The sequence below is a fragment of the Plenodomus lingam genome (genome assembly GCF_022343315.1).
Source record: "Plenodomus lingam strain CAN1 chromosome Unknown contig_9, whole genome shotgun sequence".
In the NCBI taxonomy this organism is placed as follows: domain Eukaryota; kingdom Fungi; phylum Ascomycota; class Dothideomycetes; order Pleosporales; family Leptosphaeriaceae; genus Plenodomus; species Plenodomus lingam.
The window spans coordinates 931,444-944,458 of NW_027093973.1; the positions used below are offsets into that span (position 1 = coordinate 931,444).

At 51.3% G+C, this 13,015-nt stretch overlaps 7 protein-coding genes across 7 annotated transcripts; 1 reads left to right on the plus strand and 6 right to left on the minus strand.

The window, feature by feature from the left end:
• Window positions 1–781: 781 nt before the first annotated feature.
• On the minus strand, window positions 782–2,464 carry IAQ61_010837 (uncharacterized protein). The gene is made up of 2 exons (XM_003834810.2): window positions 1,486–2,464; window positions 782–1,429 (listed from the first exon to the last, which is right to left on the minus strand). The coding sequence occupies exons 1-2, from the start codon at window positions 1,710–1,712 to the stop codon at window positions 946–948; spliced, it is 711 nt and encodes a 236-aa protein (XP_003834858.1). The 5' UTR covers window positions 1,713–2,464; the 3' UTR covers window positions 782–945.
• A 376-nt stretch (window positions 2,465–2,840) lies between these two features.
• Window positions 2,841–3,812, minus strand: IAQ61_010838 (uncharacterized protein; the record flags this gene model as incomplete). Its single annotated transcript, XM_003834811.1, has 1 exon — window positions 2,841–3,812. One exon carries the CDS (start codon window positions 3,810–3,812, stop codon window positions 2,841–2,843), a length of 972 nt encoding a protein of 323 aa, XP_003834859.1.
• A 739-nt stretch (window positions 3,813–4,551) lies between these two features.
• IAQ61_010839 (uncharacterized protein) lies at window positions 4,552–6,143 on the minus strand (the record flags this gene model as incomplete). Its single annotated transcript, XM_003834812.2, has 2 exons — window positions 4,552–5,739; window positions 5,838–6,143. 2 exons carry the CDS (start codon window positions 6,141–6,143, stop codon window positions 4,552–4,554), a joined length of 1,494 nt encoding a protein of 497 aa, XP_003834860.2.
• Window positions 6,144–6,890: 747 nt separating this feature from the next.
• IAQ61_010840 (uncharacterized protein) lies at window positions 6,891–7,988 on the plus strand (the record flags this gene model as incomplete). The annotated part of the gene is made up of 1 exon (XM_003834813.2): window positions 6,891–7,988. The coding sequence occupies one exon, from the start codon at window positions 6,891–6,893 to the stop codon at window positions 7,986–7,988; it is 1,098 nt and encodes a 365-aa protein (XP_003834861.2).
• Window positions 7,989–9,312: 1,324 nt separating this feature from the next.
• Window positions 9,313–10,326, minus strand: IAQ61_010841 (uncharacterized protein; the record flags this gene model as incomplete). Its single annotated transcript, XM_003834815.2, has 1 exon — window positions 9,313–10,326. One exon carries the CDS (start codon window positions 10,324–10,326, stop codon window positions 9,313–9,315), a length of 1,014 nt encoding a protein of 337 aa, XP_003834863.2.
• A 223-nt stretch (window positions 10,327–10,549) lies between these two features.
• Window positions 10,550–11,020, minus strand: IAQ61_010842 (uncharacterized protein; the record flags this gene model as incomplete). The annotated part of the gene is made up of 1 exon (XM_066098954.1): window positions 10,550–11,020. One exon carries the CDS (start codon window positions 11,018–11,020, stop codon window positions 10,550–10,552), a length of 471 nt encoding a protein of 156 aa, XP_065951112.1.
• A 1,004-nt stretch (window positions 11,021–12,024) lies between these two features.
• On the minus strand, window positions 12,025–12,645 carry IAQ61_010843 (uncharacterized protein; the record flags this gene model as incomplete). Its single annotated transcript, XM_066098955.1, has 1 exon — window positions 12,025–12,645. One exon carries the CDS (start codon window positions 12,643–12,645, stop codon window positions 12,025–12,027), a length of 621 nt encoding a protein of 206 aa, XP_065951113.1.
• Between the last annotated feature and the right edge of the window lie 370 nt (window positions 12,646–13,015).

The window sequence follows — 13,015 nt, forward strand, 5'->3', positions numbered from 1 at the left end:
ACTCTGCAAGTGTAAGATATGGTAGTTACTTTTGCCTCGTATTCGTCATACTTACCCCGGGGATGCAGGATACGGGTACGGGTACGGTATCTTCGCTCGCTTTCCGTAATCGCACAGGGTGCCTACCGGTAAATGGTACGTACACACGCATGTACACAGCATGTACATTGTACACAGCATGTATCATCTCCACAACCACAACCACACACTCCAACTCTCGGTCCAGCAAGCTCGTCTTTTTGCCCATCGTACCCGTACCCGTACCCGTAACCAGCACCCCCAGCACCCAACTTGACCCTCCACCCCCCCCCATCTATTTATATCCCCACCAACCCCCGCCCCCCCCCCCCCCACAAAGGTGTGTGGGGGGGTGCGAGGGTGTACTGTGTATGGATGCGGGAATGCACGGCACAGATGGGTACCATGGTATAGGTACGGTGCAGATGATAGACATGGCTAGCTACCGGACTGCACACCTACACAACCACCTTTGCAATCCCTATACCCGAATACAACACGAATACAACACGAATACACAATCCGCCAATTCCGCCCCGCCCCTCCCCCGCCCAAAAGCGGAAACATATCGCGGCCCCAACTCTCCACGCTACGTGTGTTTGAGATAGATTGCCTGTTGCCGCCGTTTGATTTGCAGACACGCGGGGAAAGGTGTGGAGGAGGTGGAGAGTGTAAAACAAAAACATAAAGCACACCTAGCCAATCCACACGTTTCATCATCATGGCTTGATTGATAAGCAAGCGAATAGTTCAAGATACGAATTGGAAATTGTGACATCTATCTACTCTCGTACTACATGCAATGGTATCACTGCCAACACAATCCGATTCCGGCTAGGTCCAGCCAGCCGCCCCTGCCCAGGCCTGCTGTTGATCCCATGGTGTCAATCCATGCATCAAAGAATTCAGGATCCAGTCCCCCGCCCTTTATATAAACGCCTCGTTAAGGTATCGGTCAAAGTTGCTGTCCCGGAAACTTGGAATCGCACTTTTGAAATCCGTGTTCTCAATCGCCGCCTGGGCCGCGGGCGTCATGCTCTCCCACGCAATCAGCGGCTGGTCACCGCCCTGTTCGTCCGTGCTAATCAACTGGTGGTTAGCCGGGAAATAGCTGATGTAGCCGACCTTGGGTCTGGTGCCGGATAGCTGCGGTCGCGTTTCCTTTTGGTAGTTGCCGTGCGCGCTGATGGCGACGCCGCGGATGGTGGCGGTGGCCGACTCGCCAGAAAGCCAGACGACGACGTTTTCCCAGTCGTGGCGATGGCCAAGCCCAGGGCCCGGAGAGTCCTTGGGCATGTACCAAGAGTACATGATGGCAAAGGCGCCGTTGTGCATGGCGGAGCGTGCGTACACTTGGCCGGGGGAGGCGTTGCAGCCGTCACTGGGACGGCCACTTGGGTTGAGTCCTCCACTATGGGGTTTATATTAGAAATTTTGGCTTTGTGAAGCTGGGATGAGAGGAATTACCCAGTATTGCCTGCAGAATCAACGACGGGGAAAGGGACACAGCCACCAAAGACCTTGAGAGACGGCTTGTACTTGAGATATAGTTCGCCCTTGACGCCAGAGGGCACAGTTTCACGGAAGCCGACTACTTTATCGTGACCGATAACTGCACGCTTCGTGAGGGCATGAGGCGATGCGAGGACGCAGGCGGCCAGGGCCAGGAGTTGGGTTGGCAGGCTGAGAAGCATCTTGACGAAGGATCCGGCTTTTGACTGATGAGGATGAAGAGTTGGAGGGAGGGAGGGAGAGAAAGAAAGCGGTTGATGCTTCTGATGGTGGCCTTGGACCAAGGAGCGAGCTGTTTATGTAGTATGTACGTAGACTCTTGGGTTCGGAACACATTCCTGTCTGTCTTTCACAGCCATCGTCAAGGCTAATGCAAGTGCTCAGGTGCTCAGAAATATCCTCGGCATCATGTTCGATTCCGGGCCAGGACAGCGACGCTTGAATTTCTTAATTTGTATCCTTGCGGGGGTAAAATAAAGCCCTGTATAGGGTCAGACATGGGGTGGAGCTGCTTCGTCGAGCCCGCCCATTCGCCCTGGACCGAACACACTAGGCACCAGCTAACAGTGGATCTATGGAGAGTGGACAGCGATAGCGCACAGGCTACGAAACAGCGATGGCTTCCGTCATTGGTGTCCACCTATACGCTTGCAACCGTGGCCCATGGGCCTGGCGGTAGAGGGTCGACTGGGTGGACAGCGGATGGCTGCCGAAGCCATGTTTTGCCATGGCATGGGCAACGATTGAACGGGAACAAAGGATTCCCGCTGGAGCGACGGAGTACGGTAATGACCAGAGGTTGGCAAGAGAAGACGTCGATCTCACACAGGAATTGAGAGGATCACGATGCAGCGAATGGGGAAAAAAAAAGGGCGTGACGATGAGTTGGGGAACGATTGGTTCGTGGGGTTCAGGGGGCGGGGGACGGATTGGGCAGGTGCGGGGTGGGTTGTGCTTTCCTGGTACTTACTCTAGGGAAGGTGCGGGTGTGAGTAGAGCCAAGCAAAGACAAGTGAAGTGCAGAGTGCAGTAGGCTCGAGAGTGCAGTCCATCTTCGTCCATCTCGTCGTCGTCGTCTTCTTCTTCGTCTTCTCCTTCTTCTTGCCATGTCGCGAGGACTGTGCAAAACGCAATGGATGAAACAAACGTGGCTAGGTAACTGGGCGCTCAATATACCCGAGGCGCATCAAGTGATAGATAGCGTAGTGTAGGTAGATGGCTCGCCGTGGCTCGAGTCAGGCACTATCGGATAATACAACGGATATAACCCTCCACCCTCGTCGTCCTGTAGCACATACGGTAGCAGTCCATCATCCATATCGTCTGAAAATAGTGCCATGTTGGTCAGCAGGCGGCGTCTCCGGTCCAGGAAGGATTTCTCGTAGCAGGTCGTTCATGTCCAGCCCGCGATCTTGACAGTCCTTCCATTGGCGCGGGTAGCCAAAGCTCACCTCTTCAAATCGCGTCTTCTCCACCCAGTCGGTGCGCCTAATGTGCAAATGCCCACTCACAACCACTTTTGCGTTGAACCTCTTGTGCCAGTCTTCTGTCCTCTTGGTCCCGCACCACAGGGAGAAGCGTGGCACGTTGGGCAGCAGGACGAGATCCTGGCGCAGCGGCCAATGGCCTATGATGACCACCTCGACGCCTGGATGCCCTGCCACGGCTGCAGCGAGCTTTTCTTCCGTCTTGTCGACGAGCGCATGGCACCACTCGATGCGCGAGGCATACGGATCCGGATGCAGCAGGTGCTCGTCCGTTGCCTCAATGTCCTGCTCGCGAGCCCATGCGAGCGCATCTTCCAGCTTGACATGATCTGGGCGGAAGCTGTAGTCATACAGCGTGAAGATGGGCGCAATCAAGCATGGCCCTCCTTCGCCCTCCCATAGCGTGTATTCATCTTCTGGTGTGATGACGCCCAGTTGCCGTGCGACGCTAACGCACTCCATGTACTTGGCCTCGCCTCGTGCTCCATGCTCTTTCTGTGACGGCAGCGTGTAGAGCTCGTGGTTGCCCGGGACCCAGAAGACGCGTCGGAAGCATTCTTTTGCCTTTGTGAAAGCCAATTGGCAGTGCTCGACACTTTCGCCCACGTCGCCACACAAGATCAGGTCATCGTTTGGGTGTGGAAGGAGCTTCTCAAGAGCCTCGCGGTTGCCCTTGAAGGAGAGGTGGATGTCGCCAATCGCAAATAGGCGGCCTGGTTGGACTGGTGGGGGCGAGTTGGGCGGGGTGGGAGTTTTGGACGTGGCTGCGGCTGCTTCGGCGAGAAGAGGGTCCATGGTGGTGGAACAAGAGATGGGCGAGCTCAGTTGGCGTACGACGAGCTGTCGAGTCCCAGAATGAGACAGTGATGATAGTCGCGGGTTGGAGGAGGCATGGTGTGCAAAGCCGAGCTGGCTACTGCACCTCGCTACCGTACCATGCGTCCCTCTGCTGTTGCGCGGTTGCTGACAGAGTGGGATGACGCCGTTCTTTTTTTTTGGGGTCTCTGGGGTGTGTGTTGGGTCCAGCTCAGGGTACCTTCACTCGCCCTAAATTAGTCTAGTCAACCCCGCACCCGTCTAGTAGAAGGCTATGGGACTTTGTTGTGTGGGAAGTATATCCCTCAAGAACATGGCCGAGTCTATATGTTGCCCATGCATGTGGCAGCGCTGGTAACAAGAAGTCGAATCACACTGCTATTTGTATCGATATGCAGACAGACGACAACTTGATCTACACGCAACCTGTGCCTGACTCGATACAAGCACTGCGAGATTGGTCAACATTTCCATGTCTTTGTCAGGAATCATCTCTATTGTGCAAGTCAGGCACATGTTAGCTAACTCGGAAAGCAGAAACAAACACAAAACTGTGACGGCTATGTTCAATAAAGTCAGGTGTCATAGTCACTACATCTACACCAGGAAGATGTCCCCCCAATGCCAAAAACAGCATAAACTGGAAAAAGAAGATAGCAATAGTTTTCTACCCTAATTTTCCATAGTTCAATGACGCGAACTGTATCCAAAATCACGCTCAGCCGTCTTTCATCACTACTTCACACTCCCCCTTTACCATCCCCCCACCCCTCAAATCCTTGTTCGTAACCTGTATCAGCACCCTTCTATAGCTCGTGAGATTGAGCTCTCCTTCCCCTGTCACCTCAAGTATAAGATGCAACAACTGCCCCTGAGCAACCGGCTTCTTACTCTGCAACTCGACTGCACAATGCTCAGCCGGCGGCAGCTTAACTTGCACCTTTTTCCCCTCGCAACCCTTATCCACAGCCGTAATACCCACCTCCGCAACCTCGGCCTCGACTGACCACTGTGTAGCACTCGGCTCTCGATAATGCCACCATTTGAATGTCATTGCACTGCCATTGGGATGATACGTCCCCTTTGTATCCAGTGTGATTGTGCTCCCGGCCTCAGCCTCGATCCTCACGGGCGCAAGACCGCAAAGATCATTGACAGTGATAACCGGATGGTGGTTTGCGTTTGCAAACTCCGCCTCCGTAGTCCATCTCATACGCGCCGCAAAGTCGTTCTGGAAGGCATCGCGCCAGCGCCAGATGGTCGCGTGGTTGGATGTGTATGTTCTTCCTTGCACTATCACGCGATCTGCGGCATCGGAGTAATGACTGCTGTTTAGACCCTCGGTGCTAAGATCAGTACGTACATACCTGCCGCCCCAGGACCCATATTCTGGGTGATCGGGTATACTGAGGCCGTTTTGGATTAGGTGGAGGAGACTTGGTGTGTCTCCTTCTGCGACATGCATGGGATCTGGATACATGGTTCCCAGCGGACCGACTTGGATGTTCTCTTTTAACCAATCCTTTTCCCATTTCGACCCATCAGGGCCCCCAACATCGAAGCCGTAGTGTTTTTCCCCAGAGATGCCGGTCCAGGCAGCCAGACCGTATTGGTTCCACCCGTGGATGCTGGCAATGTAGAAAATATCGGGAAAGGAGTTGCGTATCCAAGCACCAGTATCGTCTTTATCGCTGATGGAATACACGCGGAGCCGGGAGAGCAGACGTTTGGAGTCGTCCGGGTCGAAGTCATCGTCAATTTTGAGGAGGGCAGAAGCAAGCGTGTTCGTTCCGCCCCAGCAGAGAATCCAGAGGGGTTGGGTAGACGGGGTTGTGATGCAAGAGTAGAGGAGTTGGGCTCCAGGGGAGAGAGTAATGTCGGTTCCGACGGCGGTCATGCCGTAGCTCTAGAAGTCCAATTCATATTAGAAGCTGTTGGTCATGTGACTTGACTTGGGTCCTGGTGGAGGTCTACAGGCGAGTCGACGGTGTGGGTTGAACATACCTCGGCGCCTGATCTGATCAAGCTCCGTAGATGATCTGCAGATGGGTACAGATGGTCTGGGTGAGTATGCTTGTTGAGATTGTCGACCGCATTTGCGTAGGCATCGATGATCTTCTCCATGACTTCTGGATGGACTTCATTCTTCATTGATGCGCTCGTGCATGCTACAAGGCCCTTGGTCTCGAATTGGTTGGCGTAAAGAAGGTAGCGGACCAGTGACTGCGCATCATCAACCTCATTGGAGATATCTGACAAGATGAAGACGCGGGGCTTGTGGGCATAGGTTCCCAGCTTTTCGGCAGCCATTGTCGTTCGCTGATGGCCAAGAGAGGGGAGGAAGTATGATGGAATTGGAGAGGAAGTTTTCGTCTTTGGGTGTTGTCTGAGGCGTTGCTACACAGCGCTGCGCTAAAGTTGTAGTTACTATCCCGTCTCTACGTCGTGCATCACGGTGGGGGTGGTTGGTGTCACCGAATTAGGCACGCCTTGCCTTCGGAAGCTAGAGCGGCTGGACATTCCCGTCCTCGGGCTATTTAGAGACCAAAACCTGTTCTTTGTGACACATCCACTGTGCATGACAATTTGAGATTCCCTTGTCGACAGATCAAGCATGTCTCAAGATGGGCAAAGAGTCTAGTGGCAAGAGGACGGTTCCGGACTCGATCTAAGGCGTTGTACCTGAGTATGGTACCCTTACCGGTACCTACCTTAGGTACCTAGGTAGCTCAGCCACGAAGCGCCACAGCTACTGGGTAGCTAAGGCGTACCACAGCACGCGGCTAAAACGCAATGAGTACATCGAACAATAGAGCAACATTGCGGTTCGTTGGAGTATGTAGATCAGGCGAGCAGCCATGGCTAAGGTTCATCAAGTGTATGCCTACCGGTATGGTAACTTTCATGCCGTCAGCCAAGAGCAGCTATGGTAGGATTACCGGTAGTGAGACGGCCTGACGTACCCCTACCGGTAAAAGGGCCCAACTCAACCTTCTGTATTTCATACCTCATCTGCAAGTATCCCATCTACCAACCTGTTACACTCAATGATTCAAAATGGCTACTACATACGACAAGATCCAAGAAGCTGCTTCGCAGAACGCCCAGCTATTGCAGGGTCTAGCAGAGACTGAGGCTGCACCCTCCCAGCTAGCACAGCAAAATGCGTATATCACTGATCTAGTCTCTCAAATCGCATCAACCACCAAGCGTGTAAACGACCTCAAGAGAAAGACTGCCCTGGAGCTCAAAGATCATGAAAAATACCGAGACTCGACAATCCGGCGTTTAGCACACAAGGCATCAGGTCGCAAAGAGCGCTTCAGTGAGAAAGCGGCCAAAGAAGAAAAAGAATACTTCGACGCCATCCAAGCCCAAAAGTCCGCCGAAGACGAACTCGCCTATCTCACTCACTTAAAAGCCGAAGCTGACATGCAACATTCGCGCTTCGAAACCGAAGCCCAACGTCACCAACAACTCCAAGCCAGTCTCGACGCACTGTACAACTCCATATTCTCAGGTCCAACCCCAGAGTTCCCCAACGAAGACCAAAAGGAACACGCATGTACCACCGCGTCCGAGCACGTCCAAAATATCAACCACGAGCTCTCTCGGGAACACCACATCCTCTTCCTGCTGGGCCAAACCGCGTCCAAGCTCTCTGAAGCCCGCAACTCGCTCAACAGCGCCTACGGCATGTCACAATACGACATGTTTGGCGGAGGGCAGCTGACCAGCATGCAAAAGCGCAACTATCTCGAGCGCGCAGAGTCCTCCATCCAACAAGTCCGCATGCTGCAGTCCCAGCTCAAACAAGTTGCTCCTGACATCCCTGACCTTGGGCAGGTGGTGATCAATATCGGAAGTATCTGGAGTGATGTGGTGTTTGATAATATCTTTAGTGATATGCAGATGCATGACCAGATCAAGCAGAGTATGGCGCTTGTTGACCAGGCGGGGAATAAGTGTGGGGAGATTATTAGGGGCCGGGAACAGGTTGCGGGCACGTTGGAGGGCGAGGTTAAAAGGGCGAATGAAGAGTTGAGGGAGAAGCAAGGCGAATTGCAGAGGGCGAGGGAGGACGCGTTTTCTAGGGTTTCTGGAGGAATAATTTCAGCCTCAGGGGCTGGGGCTCCGCCTCCATACACTGTGTAAGTGAGGGAAATTCTGGACTTCTTTAAGCTCATATAGACGTACACCAGACGCCCTATATGACCTCTGTACAGTGTTACGTTTTATCCCCCCAGAGTCACTACCAGGACCTGAAAGTTTTCACGTTTCAGGGCCTTTATAATCCGAATAAATCAAAGTCCGATTCGATCAAAGTCATCATCTTTCCAACAAATTCTGAACCTCGTACCTTTCTGATAGTTCTCTAGATCTCAATAATCCATGGGCTGGCAGATTCCAGAGACTTTCACCCACCTAAATACTAATCCGCCGCTACACTGCTTATGTATGGCTGAGCGGACGGGAAGCCTTGCTATCTCGCGAGACAGGTTCGCAGTCTGGGGTTTGAAGCGATTGCCTAAACGACAACAAACTCAAGGAGCAAACCTGAATCCTTTCATCTTTAGCACGATCGTCAGGTCCTGGATATCGTCATGGCGGAATGCCCAAGCTAGAAAGCGCTCGATACCCATGCCCCAGCCCGTGGTTAGTACCGATATATGCTCTCGAATTTCAGTGTACCAGGCATAACCCTCTGGGTCAACTTCATGCTTTTCGAGCGCAGCTTGCACTTCTCGAGCGGTTGTGTGACGCTCATCAAGACTGAGAACCTCTCCGTTACCAAGTAGAAGGTCTGCACAACGTGCTTTTGCGCATGTCTTGTCCACGAACGCCTAAAGAAGGGTATCCATCTCAGTAAGCCAAACAGCTCCACTGAAATGCTCAATCAGCTTCGTTTCTCCAGCTTAAGTAAGACCGTGTCCCTTCGCGGGGTCAGATGATACAACAGATTTCTAGCATATGCTGTGTATTGTTTTTAGAGCATCATTAATGGTAATTTGAAGCAAGGTGTTACCGTGAGAACGGAAGTGCGTTAGAAAGTTCTCTAAGTGCGTAATAGTACTGATCGTACGCTCGACGGTCTTCACACGGTCTTAAATAAAAGCAATAACTAAATTGGCGATAAAATGCTTAGCTACGGAGACTCCTTGTGCAAAGGATCTGAGAAGCTTACACTTGACGTGAAAGAACTGATTGAGATGCATCCTGTCCGGATCTTCGCCGCGAAAGGGGTTTTGAGGTAGCTAACGCTAGGGATCCCATCCTGAATACAGAGGAAGTACTTAAGAGCAAATTTTATTGAGTCAGCAAGGAATGGTGGTTGGCCGAGGAGAGAAACAGGAACAAGTTCTAAATCTGAACTGAGTCCTATGGGCGAGCTAAGACTATGTGTAGTTATTGGTACAAAACAGAACCTGTATTTAAGCTTCTTGTAGAAGAAATCTATAGAGTCGTGGGATAGAATGTTCTACAGGGCAAAGAGTTGCCTATAATATAGATCGTGAAGGACGGATGAGAGATGTTGCGATGGAGCCACCCACGAATTGGGCGGGCTCAAAGGCTTAGAAGGAAGCAGTGTCTCACGAATGGTGTTCGAGTCGTACAAGACAGATTCGAGGTGTTTAGTTAGAGGTCCGTCCAGAGAACTGGCGAATCCTTCGTATCTTTTGGTAAAGGGCATGACCATCTTGGGCGCGTCATCCGTGAAGTTGCCTGTCTCCGAAGCCGACTGTTGAATAGGGATAAGCTTGACATGAGCATGATCAATCTCGAAGCCTTCAAAGATCATGCCACATCTCTCTACCTTGAATGCTTGCTTGAGAATAGCAGCAACCTTGTGGGCAGCTACCATCAATGCCGATAACGGTTTTTTGTCGATGGCGAAGATGTCGCTGACCAAGCGTTTCCGCGGCACTAAGACAGTGAAGCCTGGAGTATTTGGAAAGGGAGTGAGGGATGCTACATGATCATCATCTTCCCACACTCGGTATTGCAGGAGCTCGCCCCAAATGATTCGAGCAAAGAGGTTCTTGTCCTCGTGTGAACCTTGGAACTGATTGTTGTATGGCTTTCGTATCTGAGAGATCTCCTGGATGGTATCGCACAAAGTATTTAGTCTGTCGTGGTCCTTGGGAGGCCCATCTTTCGAAGATACGTACCCTGGAAATGTGTCATGAAACTCTTTCATGTCACTAGTGACTGGTTCCCAGTCCTGGTTCAAGCCATGCAAGGGAAGTAGAGACAGAGACCTGTCGCCTTCAGTAACAAGAGCGCAGCGTTTAACCTTGTAGTACTTCCGGAGAGCACCTGCTGTGCGAGACAGCACAGTGAACAAACGAACAAAGTCATCTTCAGCAAGATTGAACAAGTTGTGCTGCTGCTCGAAAGTGGCAATGGTATGTCCAGATGTTGTGGGATATCGAGAGAGTCCTATCGAGACGAGATCATCTCGATAGATTGTTTGGAAACCAAGGATATGCATCGTCGTTGAATGGAGCCGAAATCTGGGGAAGTGGTGGATGAGCCTGAGAGGGTTGGGAAATGTCGAGCCGTAGACTCAATAGCGATGCTGCCTTGTGCGTCAACTGCAGCTACAGCACAGGACTACACGTTGCCCGAAACCTCTTCCAGAGCTCGTCGGACTGCATCTGATAGGCTGTGACCAGAAGCGTTGTACTTAGCAACGGAGGCGGTTACTGTGTGCTTCAAGATCTGATCGCCAGTACCGCTGCTTGAGGGAAATTAGCTCTTCCCTCGACGGTAAATATAGCGAACTTACCATATAACACTGAGCTCTTTGTCGGCGTAAAGCCCAGCGCCCAGCACCGCTGTGTCGCCAATCCTACCACTGCTCTTACCAGTGGGCCCTCCAGTGGATCCACCTGCAGCAAGGCGGCCGTGACTATCAAAACGACTGCACCGACCGTGCCCATCTGCGAATCCGTATCTTGATACTCGGAAGAGATAACTTTTTCCCAATAATCCTTGCGAAATGGGGTTGTAAAAGCGCTGTTCGTTACAGTGTCGAGTCCGTACTTCTGAGCCAGATTATCCGCGTTTTTTCCTACGAGCATACCGGTAGTGTGTTGTCCATGTTCAAATAACGCATTCGCGAGACGTATCGGATTCTTTGTCGTTTCAACGCACCCCACAGCACCATAGCCCTGTCTGGCCATCGGCAACACCCGCCTCAAGCTAGTAGAATATCTCAGTAAGTTTTTTAATATCTTTAAGTTTTGTTGATTGCTGTGATTGACATACCTGGTGTCTGCCCTCTCGGGTCAGTGCTGCACCGTGTCCGGCATTGAACAAAGGACATTCCTCGAGAGCGGAAACGGCAAATACAACGTCTTCTTTGGCAGACGAGACTATTCGCAAGCGCTTCGGAAACATTCCAGCCAATTGCACGGAGTTTGACCGGAATCTCCTTCTGGCGGCCAGTATCCAGGCAGCTCTCGGTACATCCTCCATGGAGGACGAAGTGCCAGGTAGAGCCTATTGCTGATACGCTGGTGCGAGCAGACATAATAACGCCACCACCAATCTGGGTTGATGAAAGCGAGGATTGTAAAGCTAGAGATCTCTACATAGAGGTGTCAAGCAAGAGCGACGGCAAAGTACCCCATCTACTGGCCCGCACCAATAGATGGTACGTCACACAGACACACGTCTTCAATAAGACTTATAAAACTCTGTGTAACTCACAGTCCATGAGTTGCTAAGATCATACATCAGGCTACAACCGGTCCACGCGTTGTGCGCACACCCTAGCACTAGTCGAATCCCCACTCAGCAACAGGCTCGCTCATGCCACGGTCCGGTCCGGACGGTTCCAACTCAAGAAGACGAACGCTGCTCATATGCTTTGTTAGATTGATTTCATGTCCTGACGGAGAGAACAACGTACGAGTTATATCATGTCCTATCTAGGAGCAGTTCGGTAGCACTCTCATCATGTCAGATAGTCTTTCCGAGTCAACAGGGACCTACTACTGGACAAAAGCCCCATGCCGTCTACTATAATTGAAAATATATATGGAACCAGGAAGTTTCTTTGATCTGGTCTCTCATGTCCCACTGTTCACTCACTGTTGTCGAAGACCCAGTATGTCATTCGATTGGTACGTTCCCGTACAGACATGCTGGCCTGTGATGCAGTTGGGGGTCCCGGAAGAACATCCTAGTTGTCACCTTTGATGAACTGAAGTAGTTCTCTGGCTACTTCTTTAGGTGCTGTGTTGGTCGTGTCGAGGGTCAAACCGGAACAGCGGTCAAATTGGAAGAGTTCGCATCTCGATCGGAAATCCCGAAGTAGTTCAGGATCTGTGAGCTTCTTGGTGCTGGTGTTGACGCGTTCAAGGGCGGCAATCCGCTTTATGTTCTTATCAACGTCGCAAGTAATGTAGACAGGCTTGAAAGGTTGCCCAGCTTGTCTCGCTGCTTCCAGATATTCTGTAACAAGCTTTTGCCCTAGTTCGTTGTTCGACTGGTAATCTTGGACAATGAAAGAAGTGTTATTGGCAGTAGGAAATGAAGTCTTACTGGCGAAAACCACAACTTGCGATAACGTAGTGGTGTCACTCACATGTTCTTTGAAGATGTGTTGCCGATATAGATATCGTTCCTTTTGGTAATCTGGGTGACTTTGCTGGAACTTCGCTCCCACAGGGTCGATCAGCTTGTGATTGTCCAGTAGGATCATGTCTCCATGTAAGGTCTTCATAATGGAAGCGATTGTGAGCTTTCCGCAGCCTGGGAATCCGTTGATCCAGATGACGGGTGCTATCTTGGTCGTCGCCATGATGTTGGCAGTCGCGAAGGCTTCATGGGTCACGAGGATGCGGAAGTGATTAGAATCACAATAGCTAACCACACTAGGGAAACACGGCACACTTGTAACGGACCATATTTTGTACACAATTCCAAAATTAAAAAAAGTTCATGAGGGACGAGATGTCCTATTTCTTTGCACAAAGTGCCCTATATTGTGCGCTGAGCTAAAGCATGCCCTATAAAAATACCTTAATTTGAGAGGGTTGTTTGCATCGACTGCGTGCTAGATACATATAGGTGGACCTACTTGGACCTCCCAACAACGAGCAACATACTTCACTTGATATTCTATGGCCATGTTTTAGCAGAGAAACATTCGCGTTATGGCAACTACTCAG

Bases quoted from the DNA above. Each gene is read 5' to 3' on its own strand.
- IAQ61_010837 (XM_003834810.2), bottom strand. From the start codon at position 1,712: ATGCTTCTCAGCCTGCCAACCCAACTCCTGGCCCTGGCCGCCTGCGTC. The intron at 1,430-1,485 runs GTAATTCCTCTC...TAAACCCCATAG, and splicing joins GATTCTGCAGGCAATACTGG to TGGAGGACTCAACCCAAGTG.